This window comes from Ascaphus truei, chromosome 14 (genome assembly GCF_040206685.1).
Source record: "Ascaphus truei isolate aAscTru1 chromosome 14, aAscTru1.hap1, whole genome shotgun sequence".
Lineage (NCBI taxonomy): Eukaryota > Metazoa > Chordata > Amphibia > Anura > Ascaphidae > Ascaphus > Ascaphus truei.
Window position 1 is genome coordinate 46693032 of NC_134496.1, and position 18766 is coordinate 46711797.

General features: G+C 40.4%; 1 protein-coding gene across 3 annotated transcripts in view; it reads right to left on the bottom strand.

Moving 5' to 3' along the window:
- NAALADL2 (N-acetylated alpha-linked acidic dipeptidase like 2) overlaps nt 1–18766 on the bottom strand; it is a 418513-nt gene that overhangs the window by 45771 nt on the left and 353976 nt on the right. For all 3 annotated transcript variants that reach the window (XR_012788046.1, XM_075570757.1, XM_075570756.1), the window contains exon 12: nt 178–271. Coding sequence is in view for 2 of the 3 variants with exons in the window: in XM_075570757.1 (XP_075426872.1) it covers nt 178–271 (94 nt within the window). In the remaining variant the exon portion in view is untranslated. The remainder of the gene's footprint in view (nt 1–177; nt 272–18766) is intronic.

An 18766-nucleotide genomic window follows, 5' to 3' on the forward strand; every position in this document is an offset into this window, starting at 1 on the left:
ACAGGTTGGGATAAAGAAAACACTTGATTGACAAACAATTACCCATTCAGAAGCCAAGAGAAAAGAGAATATGTGATTAATCTGTAAAGAAAATGAAGTGCAGTTTCTTCTGCCCAAATCAAAGACAATAACCATGTTAACAAAGAACCAATAAAAACAGTGTCCCTTGTGGATTACCTTCAATGCTCTTCTGAATTTCTAAGGCTATATCCAGTGCATTAAAGGGTAAAACAGGTTCAGTAGCAATCTGAAGAACTATTTCTGAGGTCAGCTGAAAAACAAGAACAAAACGCATTATTTTACATTTTGCATTTAATATTTGTACATTGTTCAGTGATAGAGCTGATCTACAATACTACAGACGGATGCAGGACAGACACCCAGGAAAAAACTATGAAGCAAAAAGAAGCTTCTTTCGTGTTACTGTCACTTCTGCAAATTCCACTTAAGAACTATCCTCGAAAAAATGACAATTTTTTAGGTGTTATAGTTAAGTTGCTAATATGTGCAGAACTAGTGCACCTCAGCTCACTTTGCTAACTTCTGTGGTGTAGGTAAAATGGTGCTGAAAACACTGCCTGTAAATAGTGATCTCCGAACTTACCTCGATTTGCTTCCCCGCTGTTTCGTTCGAACGTTTTAAAAAGTAAAGAAAAATAGATTTAAAAAAAAAAAAAAAAAAGAATTGGAACTTTTTGCTTTTTATCTTTTTTTTAATGGTAACTGGCAACGTTTTAATTCTCTGTAGAGCTTTAGATTAAACGTTTTCATAAAAAGTTTGATTGAAACACTACATAGGTTTGCCTGTGGCAGCTCTACTCGGTCAGTGTAGTTTGGGAGGGGCAGAGGGAGGGCTGCAAACTGGGTGTGGGCAGGCACAGGCTGGCAGGAAACTAGGGAAAGAGAGATTTATTTTTATTTTATTTGTTTTTCAAATGGAGAAGCATTTAGGCCGGAGAGTGAAACTGAGGAGGGAGTCTGCCTGGTGTAGATGCAAAGTTAGCACAGCAGTCAGGGATAACAGCCTCAGCAGCCGTAGATGTACTGGTTGCTTTTGCTGGTACCAGTAGCAGCAGTAAAACTGTGGCCGCACATTCTGTACGCATGCCCCAGGAGCCCGATACTGCTGCTTTCCAGTCCCTGTTAGGGAAAAAGGTTGTGGCAGAGTTGAGCTTCCATCTTCTTTGACCTCATTCTTTGGTTGGAAGTAGAGATGGGCGATTTTGTCGGACGAATTTGGATCCGCAGCGGAACGGCTAGTTCCTTTGGTCTGCGGATTTCAGCATCTGTTCCTCTCCCAGGCATCATAGCGGCAGGCCCCAGGCTGTTATTCCATTCTGCTCCAATAGCCTCAGGCATCACGTTGGTTATGTCCCCAGAGGAGACACATCCTTGGTGTGCAAATTCTTTGAATTACAATATCATGGCACATTGAGTGACTCTGTGGTGGTCACTGTATCCTACAAAATGCTGCAGTGTGAAAGAACAGGTGCATCCTGGGGACAACAGCACTGCAACACCAGCTGCAGTGCAATCACTTTGACATATGGGACAGGCACCATCAGCAATCCCCTATGTCCCCATCTTCCTCGAGACACATGTATTTTGCTGTGAGTCACCATAAGAGAGCCAACATGACTGCACAAGGAGGAGAATATCCTCAACTTTATCAAGGTAGCACACCAGACCCATACAGACTCCATGGTCTGCCCCTTGTTGGAGCTCTGCTCCTGGGAGGAGTTCTGTGGGTGCTCAGGTACTTCTCCTGGATTGACTATTCCACCTGTTGAACTTCTTTGTCCTGCCCCACACTCACCAACACCACCACCTCAGAGATACTGGGGCCATGGAGTGAGAGCAAGACCAAGTAGGCAGCAGAGTGGGACAGAGCCTGGTGCCTATGAACAGGCATCTATATCATGTCAGTGAATAAGGCTGTATTTTCTGTTCTGTGGGGAAAGTGTTAGTAGGGGAGAGCTAAATAAGGATGTATGATCATAGGCAGTCGACAAGCATGTTATACTAAGGCACCCTAGTCATTTCCTCTATTAGGAACAGCAGATGGTGCCAAGAAAAAAGAAAGCAGCACACCCAATGGGTGGTAATAGTGATGTTGTCCCTTCCGCCATGTTCACTAATCCACATATCACTGTTGAGAGCTCTACCCACTACTGTAGTTTAACAACCTCTTGGTACAGGTTTTTCCAGCATTAGTTCAAAAACGGGTTCTACTTGGTATTTTCAAGCAAGGCTCAGCAGATTTAATTAACTTCCTAAAGCCCTGGCCCTCTATAAACCTAAAAGGGCAGCATATCAACTGCTGGCATTTTAGCCCTTTTACTATTCAACAAAAGGGGTCGACTGTGTGTGCGAAGGAACACGTGCACCCTATGGAAAGCTTTGTTAACAGTGGGTTGGTGTATTGCACAAGGTATAATTGTTCCACCACGTGCTTGCCTATTCATGCCAGAATGCTCATTTCCCCCTGTGCTGTGCTGCCGACTGCTAGCAGCAGCTCACCTCTATCACAACGATGGCCTTCCCTACACCAAAGCCCTCTGTGTCAGCTGATCGACTAGTACCAGGGATTAAGCCTTCCCAAACTGTTCTACTGCCTGTGTCCTTCTTGCTTTTTTGCCATGCAAGTGTATAAGTCATGTGTTCTATAAGTGCAGAGGTTTCCAGAGGAGTCCTAGCTTTTTTCTGCCTCACAATGGCATAGCTTGAGCTATCTCTGCTGCACACACCAGCACTAACATATTCATCATCGTCATCATCATCATCATCACTCTTTTCCTCAATAGTTATATGTTGTGTAATATTCTGTACTGCTTTTTCTAATGCTAAGATTTTATTGCCTCTCCCCTCATTGCCATTACCAGGGCCATGCACTCTCTTAATGGTGATGATGATGAAGAGGAGGAGTAGGATAACAAACTATGCAGCATTGGCTGGTGCAGAACAGCGTGTGCTCTTCCTAAAGCGGACAATTAGGTTTGTTGGTGGTGGGGGACTTGTGGGTTTTTCTTCACTTTGAAATATAGAATATATACTCAAGTCAATGTTGCTTTCCAGTAGAATAAGTTAATAACAGGAGCTCCAGTGCCGCTAGCCGTGGTTGCCGATGCAGCCTGCTGCCCACAGAGGGAATGACTATAATCATCACCTTCATACCATTAACAGTTGTTGTCGCACCAATGATCACATCATTAGCTCCTACACTACTCATACCATCAGAACCACTTTGGCCCCCTGCTAGGACAATTTTTATATCACAGACTTTATCACCATCTCCCTCATCAGCCTCGTCTTCCATCCCTGCCTCAATCCTTCCTTATCCAGCCCTCCACCTCCTCAGTGTCTTGAAATAGAAGAGCTAGAGTATGTTCAGCATCCACCCTCCTCCTCCCTTCACATATTACTGAGGATCTATCAGGCTGACTGTTCCCTCACAGGTAGTTGTGCTGCTGCCCTTGGACACCCAGTGGTTGAGGCCTGACCAGCCCCCTCCTCAGCAGTCCTCTTCTCTCTCACCCATACTCGCAGTAACGCATTCTTAGTTTGCCATGGATGGCTACTCTCTGTAAGCCGCTTCAAGTAGCATTTAGTTATTTTCTTACAACCTGTTTCTCCCTAGCGGTGGTGACTAGTGATGGACAAACCGTTCTCCGAAATTAGAATTCGCTGCTAAAATGAGGTTGTTTCGCAAATTCATCTTAGTTTTTAAAAAGTCGACTCTTCACATTTTCACTGAACCCAAATGGGTGAAATGTGCAAGTTCTGCACATCTCTAGTTGTGAATACATGACTGCATATTAAGCTGTATCTTGCTATTTCCTTTAAGGCTGTACTGCAATTGGCCTATTGTGGGATATCAAGTAAAAAAAAAAAGCTATAGTTTGATAAAAGTTAACATTTTTTGAAACAGATCATTGCTGCTTAATTAGGTTGCCGACCGAAACTTCCTTTATGCAAATGAAATGCCTAATAAGGAACACACTTCATTTCAGGTACTGCAGGATAATTAAGTAGCAGGAAAATTATGTTTTAATGGAGTGAGCAAAACAGTTTAGCAGCAATGTTAATCCAAAAAGTGTGTGTGTGTGTTTTCATACGCCCTCACAGCTTTGGTTGTTATCAGAGGGACCCATTTTTGTTACATTCTGGTGGGGGAAGACAATGCCCCAATTTCATACATATGCCCCATTTGGATCATAGAATTGTTTGGGTCTGGCCTCATTATTTATTAATAATTTTAGCAGTATCCCTCCCCCCAGATTTTTGATTCCTATAATTACACAGTGTAAAGAAACGTGTGCTTTGACGGTCCCCATCACTTTCTGTCTCCGGCTGCTCCAAGTTATTTAACTCTTTGGGCACCCCAGCTTAGCTCTTGTCCTGCCTTCCCATGGAGCACTAGGTGCAATCTAAGAAGTAAGGATGACCCCTCCTTCATTTCCTCCAAAATGGCTACTGCAGCTACATGACTACTATGGAAAGCGATCGCACTGTGCTGGACGGGCCCTGGCACTCAGGCAGTACGACCCCTTCAACACTCAAAGGGTTAAAGCAGCAATCCTGCTGAATGAAACCAATTTTGTTTACAGCATTGGAGCTGGGGAATTCCTCTGGGGCTGAACAGCATTGCTTTTTTCGCTCTGGGGACTCTCAGATACATACAGTACCTGTGTAGTTATTGGTGTCACTTCCCATATATCTATATGGCTGTCCAATAGGAAGCTGCAAGCTATGATGTAGAAGCTTCCTATTGGCCTGAGAGGAGAGAGAGGAGAGAGAGGAGAGAGAGAAGAGAGAGGACAGAGGACAGAAGAAAGACAGACACATACACAGAGGACACAGAGAGACAGAGGAGAGGGAGAGAAAGAGAGGAGTGAGAAACTGGATATACAGTTAGCTCCAGAAATAATTGGACACTAACACAATTTTCATAATTTTGGCTCTGTACGCCACCACAATGGATTTGAAATGAAATAACCGAGATTCAATAGAAGTGCAGACTTTCTGCTTTAATTCAAGGGGTTGAACAAAAATATAGTATGAAACGTTTAGGAATTGCAACCATTTTCATACACAGTCCCCTTATTTCATGGGCTCAAATGTAATTGGAGAAATTAACACAATCATAAATAAAATGTTCATTTTTAATACTTTGTCGCGAATCCTTTGCAGGCAATGACTGCTTGAAGTCTGGAACGCATGGACATCACCAAATGCTGGGTTTCCTCCTTTGTGATGCTTTGCCAGGCCTTTACTGCAGCTGTCTTCAGTTGTTGTTTGTTCATGGGTCTTTCTGCCTTAAGTTTTGTCTTCTTCAAGTGAAATGCATGCTCGATCGGGTTGAGATCAGGTGATTAACTCGGCCATTGCAGAATATTCCACTTCTTTGCCTTAAAAAACTCCTGGGTTGCTTTCGCGGTATGTTTTGGGTCATTGTCCACCTGTAAAGTGAAGCGCCGTCCAATCAACTTCGCTGAATTTGGCTGAATCTGAGCAGACAATATATCTCTATACACATCAGAATTCATCCAGCTTCTTCTATCTTCTGTCACATCATCAATAAACACTAGTAACCCAGTGCCATTGTAAGCCATGCATGCCCATGCCATCACACTGCCTCCACCGTGTTTTACAGATGATGTATTATGCTTCGGATCATGAGCCGTTCCAAGCTTTCTCCATACTTTTTTCTTCCCATCATTCTGGTACAGGTTGATCTTAGTTTCATCTGTCCAAAAATGCTGTTCCAGAACTGGGCTGGCTTTTTTTAGATATTGTTTGGCAAAGTCTAATCTGGCCTTTCTATTCTTGAGGCTTATGAATGGTTTGCACCTTGTGGTGAACCCTCTGTATTTGCTCCTGTGAAGTCTTCTCTTATGGTAGACTTGGATAATGCCTACCTCCTGGAGAGTGTTCTTCACTTGGCTGGATGTTGTGAAGGGGTTTTTCTTTACCATGGAAAGGATCCTACGATCATCCAGCACTGTTGTCTTCCGTGGATATCCAGGCCTTTTTATGTTGCAGAGCGCACCAGTGCATTCTTTTTTTCTCGGAGAGTACTAAACTGTTGATTTGGCCACTCCTAATGTTCCTGCTATCTCTCTGATAGATTTTCTTTTTTTTTGCAGCCTAAGGATGCCCTGTTCACTTGCATTGAGAGCTCCTTTGACCGCATGTTGTGGGTTCACAGCAACAGCTTCCAAATGCGAATGCCACACCTGGAATCAACTCCAGACCTTTTACCTGCTTAATTGATGATGAAATAACGAAGGAATAGCCCACACCTGTCCATGAAACAGCTTTTGAGTCAATTGTCCAATTACTTTTGGTCCCTTGAAAAAGAGGGGGCTACATATTAAAGAGATGTAATTCCTAAACCCTTTCTCCAATTTGGATGTGAATACCCTCAAATGAAAGCGGATAGACTGCACTTCAAGCCCATATTCATTATTTAACTGTAACTTTAATTTATTTTGGTACACAGCTGAAATAACAAAACTTATATCCGTGTCCAATTATTTTCGGACCTAACTGTACCTGGAAAATAAGATAATTTACATATGCTAAATATATAAAAATTATTTAAATGCGCATATTTCCCAGGTATCTCAGCTGTGTTCACTGATATCGCTCCACAATGAATATAAATTACTGTTTGGAGGTATAGAAGTAAATGACTACTCTACTGGATAGGATTTTCTGTTCTCTTTGGTGAATTAGCAGGGAAATTGATTTTGCAAAAAAAGTTTCATGACCGAAAAGTGGACTTAGATGAGAACTTTTCACACGTCTAACCAAAAGCCTCAAATTATTTAGAACCATTTTTTCTATTAGTATTATTTCAATTTTTTCGTTTCCCAATAGTTTATTTTATTTTATGCTTTTTTTGAGTATTTGTATGCTTTCTTAGGCTGTTTTTTAAATTTTTCTGATTTCAAGCTTTTCCCATAATTTGGTAAACACAAGGGAAAGGGCTCCGTCCCACAAACCGTAACCAATAACAAAAGAATGTACATAAAAAAAATTGTTATATACCATTTTTAGTATTTGTCCAATTATGAAACATTTATGGAAGTATCAAACTAGAGCAGCAACATAATAACAAATACTTCACTCTACAAGTCGGGGATTTGAGTATCTGGGTACCAGGGGCAGGATGAGCTTTAAAGCTCTGGTTTAAAAATAAAAAATAAATTCAATATGTGCATCAATACAATCTACACACTGACAAGTGATTAGCTAAGTTGCTGATCGAACCGTTCTGTAATCGATCGCTGAAGATTCGGCTGGGGGTTCACTAAATGCATCTTGGGTAATCTTCTGCTGCACTGACAGCCAAAGTTCTGTGAGGAAGATCATGTGACCAGGCAGGCACTAGATTCAATTGGTTCACTGCTAGAGAGGGCTCAAAAAGGTGATGCTGTTTCAGAAGGGGAAGGGGATGTGACTTTGTAAACGGTTGCTATAGGAACAAAAATGCTTGTTACATTAGAATACATTAACATGTCTTTAAAAAAATTTTTTTTTTAAATGCTACAAGTATTTTCTCATACAACAGAACTGATTTATTTAAAAAAAAAAACACACATGTAGGATATTGCTTGAACTGCAGCTTTGAAGCCTAAAACAAAAGGAAGACTTGGATGGGAAGATTAATTGTAGCAGTTTAAGTGCTGGTCGACGGACAGTATTGGACGGTCTAACAAATGGACGTTACAGTGTTACATACAATAAAACACAGGGGGGGAAACTACTTCAAAGAACAGGACTGTCAAATGGAGAGATTAACAACCATTTGTTTCTGAATGCAGTTAGAGGATTTTAACTTGAAATTTGGAATTGTACTTGTACATCATGCAGATTTATATAGGCTAACGTTAATGGCGTTCTTTCTAAACATTTTTATGAGTTACAAAATGACAGGTATATTTACAATCATAATGAATAAAACATGAATGTAACAATAGCCATCCTATCGTCTACTCTTCGGATTTAACTGCAATACAATACAATGCACTGGAGTCACATAGAAAGGAACAGGTTTCCACCCTGCTAAGCGCAATACATATTTCCACAACAGATGTTTCCATTTATCTTTGGTCCTTAGCACAGATTAGAAACTCCAGTCACTGCATTTCCTTCTCTCTGTCCTGCCTAGGCTGTAGATGCCTTTATGACTATCATCGTTCAGTATTAATATATTAAAGAATAAGGGCACAGCCCTCTGCGTTCATCAGCTTGTACAGTCAAGCCTTGATCTAACGAAAAGCCAAATGGGGGTTCTTTATTGCACTGTGATAGTGTGTACCAGGCAGTATAGCACATAGCCCCCCCACTGACATCAGCTGGAATGTCCATGCCCTGGTTGACAGTATTCAAGTTTAATAAATGTATGTATGTATATCTTTATTTACATAGCGCCATCCAAGTACATAGCACTTTACAGCAGTAAATAGTAGTAAATAACCTCTAAAAACAAACACTCTGAAACATACATTTGAGCGATCTAGTTTGTCCTGCTCTTTCACTTTACCAAAATGAAACATATTGATTTACGGTATGAATAGTTTACATAACTGGATGAAGCTACAATCTTCCCAAACAAGGGAGTGACTGCACCCGAGCCTACTGAATAGTGGCCATCAAATTTGTGGAGCTGATATCTTCTGCGATAAGAGTGTATCACATACTCTGAAGTAAGTGAAGCTAACGGATCCCTATCAGCAACCATGACGACGCACTCTAGTACCAAGTTTCTTGGTGAGTAGCGTGTTTGATATAAATAAATGCAATGAGCGAGAAGCACAAAAAATTTACTAATGCAAAAAAAAAAAAAGTAGGTTCCATTGTCCCTGTCAGATTACAACAATACATCATGATTTCAATAAACCATTCATATGCCTTTAATGGTGTAAAACAATGGATCTCTAGCTACTGCATGTAGCTACACGACTACCAGTGTCCTATATGCCTCACAATCCAATTGGGTGGGTATTGGATGAAATGGAAATCTGCTAGGTTCATGTGAGGTCGTTGAACACGTTCCATTGGTGGCGTCACAGACCAGTTGAGAGAGGATTGCAGTTTCATCCAGCTGACGGTGTTCGTGGTTCGAACACGCCAACTCCTATTCACACCGGATGCTCATCCAGATCTCCAGATCTATGTATAGCCACAGACTATGTACACTTATGTACATTTTGTAATACCAATGCTGGTATAATGTTTTATTACTTTGTTGTACTTTGGAGGACTGTTCCTCAGTGTGCTTTTTGCTTCTTCTTGTGACTGCCAGTGTCCTATCAGTACCGCTAAGAATTCAATTGGATGGGTATTGGATGGAAAGGAAATGTGGTAGGGTCCTGCTCGGCTGTGGCTGTTGAAATGAGCTTGTTCTTTAATAACAATTTTTGTAGAAGGTTATTGTAAATAATGGCATATGAGGTGGTGCTAAACCATCTATGCAGAATAGTATCTTTTATTGCCTAATATTATCTTTGGTTTAAATGTCTCACAGCCCCAACCAGTTTCTTTAAAAAATAACTTCAATTTAGAACCTTGTTAACTTTTAAATAGTAAGTTTCCTGAAATATAGATATGGCTACAGCAGGAGTAGCCAACTCCAGTCCTCAAGAGCTACCAACTGGTCAGGTTCACAGCTGACTCAATCAGTGGCTCAGTCTTTGCGCTTCTGCTCCCCGGGCTCCCTGAGCCCACCTTAGGACACCTGCGTTATGGTTTGACAAGTGTACCCCCCAGTCAACCTCCCCACCTGGCACTGTCCTCGGAGCGGACAGTCTTTGGGCCACCTGTGCTGAAGCTGGGATATCCTGAAAACCTGACCTGTTGGTAGCTCTTGAGGGCTGGAGTTCGCTACCCTTGGTTAATAGCACTGAAAATAAAAACGGGTACATACATTAAAAATGTCCAGATTTTTAAATTAAAAAAAAAAAAAATAACTTCAGGCATTTATTGTTCATGTCTAGATATTACATTTACATAGCAGTTTAAATCTGTTAATGGGATAATTGTGGTGTTTATTAAAACACGTACTTGGTGAGTTAACCCAAAGCAATCAATCACTTAGAGGAAAGATTGCAGCATTGATTTAAGCAGAGTGACTAATAATGGTGCAGAATCATACATCAAACCCATGTAATGCAGTTAGACAGAAAAGTCTGCTGATTTCTTATTTATAGCCTTATTTTTGGATATTCTTTCCCTTGAGTGCAACATTGAATATACACACAAAATGAAGAAGCATTCCTTACTCTCCAAAACATGAATCAGACTGTCTGATAAATAATTAAATATAGGAATATTCAAGGAAGGGAAAAAGCAATCCATATCAAATCAAAACCACAACAATAATGGGTAAAAACCTTGAAGCTAAAATTGTTCTCAGAAATTAGTGAAACATAAACCTTCACTGGCTGTACTGGAACATAAAACATTTGTTTCTAACAAGTTGCCTCTTCTTTCCAAATTGCCACATTTACAATTACAGGTGCAATTAAGCATCATCTCATTTGGACATGGTGGGGGGGGGGGTGGAATGTAACAGTGAGGAAAACATTCTTTGATACAAATCGTTTGTCTCAAGCTTGAAAAATGAATACATTTTGCATTACAGTAGCCCAGGGGTGGCCAACTCCTGTCCTCAAGGGCCACCAGCAGGTCAGGTGTTAAGGATATCCCTGCTTCAGCACAGGTGGCTCAGTCGTTTACATCTTCTACTCGCGATGTAACATGGTATGGCCATGCCAGGTAGTGGTGATAAACGCTGGTGTTAAGAACCACAGTCAAAGCATGGTCAACCTCATCAGATGTGGTTAAACATTGTCATGATAACAGGTTTAAACTGCAGCTGTCTAACCAGGGGTACGCAAACTGGGGGGCGCAAGATTTGTTTTTTGGGGGGGGGGGGGGGGGGGGGGGTGGCGGATGCAGAGGTCCCACACTCTTCCCCAAGGCATTTAAATGCCGGGGGATTGTGTGAGGCCTCTGCAACAATCCTTACCTTGTCTTCAACGACATCTACATGGCAACACATGACGTCAAGTGACGCCGAGAGCCGGAGACAAGGTAAGGGAGGGGGGCGCGTGAAGGGAGGGAAGCAGGCAGGGGGCGCAGCGGGGAAAGATAGGGCACCCCTGGTCTCAGCTACTCTCTTTCTGTGACCAAGTTTTGCACTCACATCCTGCACTAAATTAAAAATGTCATAAACATTGGACAAAGACACCCTTAAATGGTTTATTGTAAAATAAGCTTATGCACAAGCCAATGGGTCACAAACCTAAATCTACAGTCGTAAAGAATAAAGACAAAAGGAATTGATTCTTAATATAACATTTTACACTTTCACTTTTGAATGTTCCTACATCTATAATTTGTATTTGAATTTTTTTTACGCTGAAGCAGCTGGAGTTAGTGCAACATAGAATAATATATTATAGTAGCCAGTTGAAGACCCATGTTATGTGGCAGCTTTTATTTTAGGTCTGTGGAGGGTTTTCAGAGAAGAGTATTAAAGAGTAATGTGAAAGTCAAACAATTGAACTGGCGCATAATTATTCACATTTGTTGCATGTTTTGTTTGGAAGAGCCACTAGGTGTTAAGTGTGACCGTTTCAATATTTGGTTTTATAAACAACCTAAACAAACCTGCCATACAAAGGAGAGGAAACCCTCAAACAAACCAGCACTCTACATTCCCAATTAATCAATTTCATCATACACTCTCATTAAAAAAAGAATGAGTAGAAAAAAATGACATCAAAAATAATTGAGCAAAACCTAAATATTAGCATGCAAATGTGGGCTTAACATTATAATAAAGATGACTCGATCATGGAGGATCGGTACTATATCAGCCAAATAGTAAACTGAGCAATACGTAAGTATACTGTATAACAAATATCATTCAAACCAATTCACTCCAAAGCTTGTGAACACCAAATCACAACAATTGAAAAATAAGAGCAAGTTACCAAGCCCATAAATACATGAAGAAGTAATGCTGAAATCCATTATTTGTTGCAGATGCAATGGATATCAAGGTCTTCATCGTCCAAGCAGTCCAATGCACATTTTGCCTAAATGGCTTTGTCAGGTGTGGGGTTAATTATTCAGTTGCAGCTTATTATTTGGTTTTATACAGTAAAAAGTGGACACAAAGAAAATGGATCCCTCACCAGTAGGAGGGAACAAATCTCATAAAGAATGGCACAGAGGCAAAAATATATATAAAATTGTTAGAACAATATATCAAAATACACTATTAATTGGATATATCTCACTAAAAACAATGGTAGGGCTCCCTAAATATCACACGGCCTAAATCAATGACACACATTGTTATTCAATGTTTTTTTAGTGAGATGTGCCCAATTAATGGTGTATTTTGATATATTCTAATAAATGTAGATTTTTTTTGCCTCAGTGCCATAGTTTAGATGTCTTCCCTCCTACTGGTGAGGAATCCATTTTGTTTTTATTCAGTTTTACACCTCCCGTGTGAGCACCATCCACCATTACAGTTTTCATTTGAGTTCGTACTTTGGAGATGATGTTTTGGGTAAAGGTTGTTTATTCGTTTTCATCTCTTTTTGAGTGCTACTGGTTTTTGATGTCCAATAAAATGTGGTACACACAATCGGAAGGTGTCAAAACCTACTGTATAATTGAGGTAAAGTAAAGCTGGGTGTCCCAGTTTTTTTCTCATTGAACCCTAAAACAAAAGTATTAGGGAAAATGGCTGACCTGTAAAGTGAAAGAAATGTGATTGGGTGTACAATACCAATTCTTTTTCCCAATACTAACTAAATATTAATGGGAAAAGTGCAATATATGAGCTCACAGTTTATGGACTCTTGCCTTTTCTTAGCCAAATTACCAACTGTTGGTTGATTGGGGATCTCTACTTTCTACTACAGTACATTTGATTAGTAATCTGACACTATTTGTTTTTTTCCGCCTGTGTTAAGTACACTGTTTTCTGCATTTCCTATGCCACGCGCAGTGCTACTTATTACAAACTGTCTAGGCAAGTGGCACTGTTGCTTGCTTTTTTTTTAATGGTATTGACACAGTGACAATGCTACAAATTGATGTCTATCCTGGAGACAAGATAAAAGGAACGGATCGCCACATTGGCCAGATATACTTATCGTGTTGCTCTTTTCCGCCAACATACAGTATACACGGCAGGGTAGATTTATGTATGCAGGCACGTACACCCTCAATGGACAGTCATCCCTTACTGATTAACCTGATGGGTATTAGTAAAGATGGGCAAACCTTTCACCGTCACTTTAGAACTTTGCCAAATTTGACATTTTGTCAAAAATCCAACTTGTTAAAAGTACTCAAGCAGTTTGGCAAGTAAACATCTCCACAGCTGGAGAGGAGAGAAGGGAGAGAGGGGAGAGAAGGGAGAGAGGGGAGAGAAGGGAGAGAGAGGATAGAAGGGAGAGAGAGGATAGAAGGGAGAGAGAGGCTAGAAGGGACAGAGAGAGGAGAGAGAGAGGAGAGTGAGAGGAGAGAGGAGAGAGACACACAAAGGGAGAGAGACAGACACACACAACGAGAGAGAGAGAGAGAGAGTGAGAGAGAGACACAGACACAGACACAGAGACACGCACAAAGAGACAGACACACACCTAGAATAAGGTTGAATAAAAGAAAGATATCTTGGAAATAAACCAAATTGGATATATAAATTATTCACAGGTATCTCCCCACCTGTTGTTAATATGCATGCTTTGGTAGGTACATAGTGTAAGTCCATGGGTACCAATTAAGACTGATCTCTCTCTCTCTCTCTCTCTATCTATCTCTCTCAATCTCTCTCAATCTCTCTCTCCATTCTCTCTCTCATAAAAGTTTGAGCCTAAATCGTTAAGAATGATGGACTGGTCCTCACGGAGAAGAGGCACTGCAACTATATTACACTCATGGTGAAAACCAAAGATGAGTAGTGTATTACCTGCCACATGATTTAAAGACAATGCAATTCATTTATAGCACATTCTGGAAATGTCACATTATATGCTGTTCTAAATACCTCACTTACTAGGCATTAATATAAATCTTCCAATCTTCATTTATTTAAAAAAAAAAAAAAAAGAATTGATGACTTACCGCAGAGGATCAAAATCCTATGAATTGCTAATCTCACATGTAGTAAACTTCAGAGTATTTATGGCCACATTTTATATTCCATATTTGCAGTTTACTCTGTACAAACTGTGCTAAAGTAAATGTAAAAATGTAATCTCACTAGGTGATGCTTGTTCTGCAGATAAATTGCACGGAGATGTAAGACCACGCAGTAGCTTGTAAAACAGAGTGGCCTTGCTGAAGTGATACGAGGTAAAAGTTGACCTATAGTATTTATGGTTGTTGTCTTGTTATGGTTTTCGGAACAATTTTATTGTAGTAATTAAAAATTGATTTTTTTTACCTGGTTAAACAAGAGAGGAAATCCAAACAAAAATCTTATTACTGCTTATTACAACCTACAGTAAAATCAAAATGAACTCATATTAACCATACTCATACTCAATTGTAGAGAGACACTTTTTCCTGGTTATTGTCAGCATACACAACACAACTGGTTCTCTTTCCGATATTCTGCTTAGCAAACGTAGTGGTACAGATACACAGGACAGGTAACAATTGTAACAGTGAAGTGGGCAAATGATACAAACTCTGGATATCTGTATGTATGCATGTATATATATATCGTTATTTATATAGTGTCGACAGTGTACTTAGCACTTCACAAAGACAATACATTACAGGGAATAATAACAACATAATCTGAAGAACTACATGACGTACAATGCAATATTTAGATTTGGTTCATCGCATGAAATTGGATCTAAATTCGTAATTAAAATAGGCGAGATGATGGCACATTAATGTGGATTTAAATAAAGAGCTTCTTATGCCTGAAGATGAAACATATGATGCAAGACTGCGCTGAAGCAGAGATGTCCTGTCCATAACATAACTGTGCCACCTCCACAACCTTCTCTTTAAGCTTCTTTCAAATTCAAGTGTCACCTCCTTGTGACCTTGGGCAATTTATTCTATCTCCATTTGCCTCTACGTGCCACAATAATTAGATTGTAAATTCTTCAGAGCATTTTTTTATTGTTAGTTTAAGTGTATGTGTTGTATGATTTTATTATATTAACAATCCACATAGAAAAGGGCATTACCGGCCACTAGGCCCTTTCTGGGTTAATGGCCCTCAGCTTCGCAATGCCTCTCATATTTACAGAGGAGAAAGCAGCCTCCTAGCCGCCTTGGGTGGGGGCCACCATGACCTGGGGCAAGGCCCTCCCTCACCTTACGGGCTCCCTGGCCATTCTCCTTCCCACCGCATGGGGAGCGGGGGGATGATGCAACCATGGGGCAGGATGGAGAGATGCAGGGGGGAGGGGGGGATTTAAAGCACAGTCGGGAGAGAGCGTGACCATTCAGCTCCCCATCAGAAAATGTTCCCACCCATCCGTCCCTTGTTGATGAGGAGTGTTGGCATTTAATCAGTGTTTGGCCACTTGTTTTTGGTTGTTGAATAGGGTTAACAGTTACCATTGTTTGCTACTTGTATATTGCCTATGAATATTGTTACCATGTATCATTGTTCTGTTACAGTGTGAAGTCGATATACCTCTGCAACGGAAAACGAAAAGGACTGAAGTTCCTCAAGGAGCGGTCGATTGGACCAGGTTGAATCTGTCGCGGTGGCAGTTGGGGGGTAAGTGCTTGTGCTTGCCAGACGGGGCTTGGGGCAGTTAAAGCTCAGATGGTGTGGCGACTGGGCGGGGTCATCTAAACTAGACTTTCGGGAGCCCACTCTTAACAATGGCTGGATCAGGTGGTCCTGGCTAGAAGATTACGGGGGCAGCGGTTCAAGGACCGTCTGATCTTTCACCCGTTAAGCGAGCAGTCTGGCAGGGACTGGCATTTACTCAATTATTTAATGTTAAATAAAAAAGCTGCAGCCTTTTATACCTCCAGATCCGGTCTGTGTCTATGTGGGTACAGGGTAACTAGGGGAGGGGAGCTCCTCGCAGCCTCTGTGGTCTTGTACTTGACCAGACCTCTCTGTGCAGTGTCTGTAACTAGATCTCAGCAGTCTATGCAAATACAGAAGCCAGCCCGAAATACATGAAAAAAATTGACTGGATAGTTTATGCACTGCTTAATTTATTTTAAGATGCATGTTTTTATAGCTAAAGTGCTTTGCAATAAGTATCTGATACAGAATCCAAACAGTTGAAAAGAGCCCAGAATACATTACGTCTACAAGGACAATTCCTTTATTACTATAAGCAACGTTGGCTGAAATAGAAATATCGTTACTCTCTCAAATTGCTTTATTTATTTTTCTATTATGGGCATATCTTCATTGTCTTTGGCTGCACGCTACACAATAAAAACAGTGTTTTTGGCCCAAGATCCAATTCACTGCTAAAAATAATGGTAATGTTTTCATCCTGCCTGTTCCAAATACGCCATTTGTGCGAACGTGGGTGGATATTGTATGGGCATGGTTTAGCTACTAGATATAAAATATGTAGGGAAGGAAATACTTAATGCTTTACACATTTCCTTTCCTACAGATTGTATATCTGGTAGCCAAATATGCCTGGTCAAATATTTGTATTTAGAACATGCAGAAAAATTAACCCATCACCCTCTCTTAACATGTCCATGAAAGTGTACACTTTTTAACCAGTAGAACAAAAACAATATATTCTGTACATGGGTTCTTGTGACATGTAGATGTTTGCTTACACATGCCATGTTATGTTTTTTACCACTACTACATAATAAAGAAAGCTGCCACATTAAAAGTACTACAATGTAATAACACAAACCATTAGCATCCCGGGAAATAGATTCAAATATGCAGAAATATATGCAATTACATGTAGAGATTGGTAAATGTATAAAAATGCGATCCGCAAATTCTTTGTTATGTTTCCTACAAAATTCTACTTGGTATGGTAAAATTTGGGCGAATGCGAGTTAACGTGCTGCCATATTTGCTTCACCCTTCCTTTGGTCAAAGCCATAATATTCAACAGGCGAATGTTATGAAACCTTCTCTCCGCCGCAAATGCACCGGATGTTTCGTACAGTCGCCGGTCGAATGTTTGTACGTTTGATTTAAATCGCGTGTGTGTTTAACTTTATTATAAAAAAAAAGTGGCGACTGCACCGATTGAGCCGCGAATATTTGTGTCTGGTGTCTGCAAAGGAAAGCCATATACGCAACGCAGTAGAATGTCTACGAATAATTTGCCAATCCCTACTTAAATGTAGCTGTCTTTACAGATGCACTCCTTGTTGTCAACAGTACATACACAGTGTTTTATTGTACTGTTCTGTATTGATGAAACTGGGCCAAGCTGAACAGGTTTTTTTTAGTGCAATCTCACAACATAGATGGCAGCCTTGTAACACTTTTTCTTTCATTGTTATCATTCGTTTCCTGCTTTAAGGTATACTGCACACACGGCTTAGTTGATTTTAGTGCCAATACTGCCCAAATCTGTGCATATTCATCTAGAAGTGTGAACATTGTTAGCACATACAGTATACAAATAATTGCAGGGTATGGATGGAGCCTTGTATTAAATCTGAGATGTCATATAACACTCAGTTAATGATGTGTCAGCTTCCATTCGATTGGCAGCTGATGCATCCCTTCCAAGACCCATCATTGTGAATAATGCCAATAGGAGGGAAAGGAGTCGTCGTTGAAACAAAAATCTCAAGACCAATGCAGTGTAATGTCCTGTAATACATATACAAAGGAATGGATGAAGCAATGCAATTGGCCAGCTTGTCACTCATCTGCCCTTCTGATGGACATTTTTTACAAGTGTCCCTTAGCATCCATTTATCAAGCTAACCTTTTCTAAACCTTCCCAAATCGCATCAGTAAAAGACTAGGAGGTGCGAGGTGGCAGTTCTACCAGATATACCACAGGCTATTGTACCATTGTCTCTTAGATCAAGAGAAATGTAGAGAAGTTATGCCCTGAATCAAAGCAATCTACCAGTCTCGATGTTGCATAGATCTTTTTTTTTTTTAACCAATGATCTGAAACATATAAAAAGAATTGTACCAAGTTTCTTTCATTCCACGCGGATACTGAAATAAGTATGCACTTGGACGTTTAGCTCAGGAGGAGCTTGATTTTAAGCACCATAGAGACGTTAGATGGATAAGTAAGTGCACTATGGAATGGAGTACAGTATGTGTAGCAAACAAAAATTATATACACAATTGGCAAGCTGGCTCTCACAACATGCAAGAAATATTTATGGAGTTTATGTTGTAGTGTTGGCAAACTATAAAAACGATTAACTCTTTCTTTTGTAACTGGAGTTCTTGGTCACAGATGAATTCAGCAAACGCTTGTTCACGCTTTGCATGATACACACACTACATACAGACATTCACTGGTGCTAAAATGCCAGCCTTTGGCAGCCTCTAAAAGTGTTAATTAATTAGAACATCTTTTATGGCAATATTTCAGACTCACATGGCAGATGTATCTCTGATAGTCTTTTGGCAGGCATTGCTATAGGCATACAGTGTGACAGGTGCTTCACTGTGCTCCATCTCTGAATAAAAGACAAGTCCTGAAGGCTTATAACCCACAGCATTTGAAAATAATTCAACATTGTTGCTATACCAAATTCAAAATGGTCTGGCATT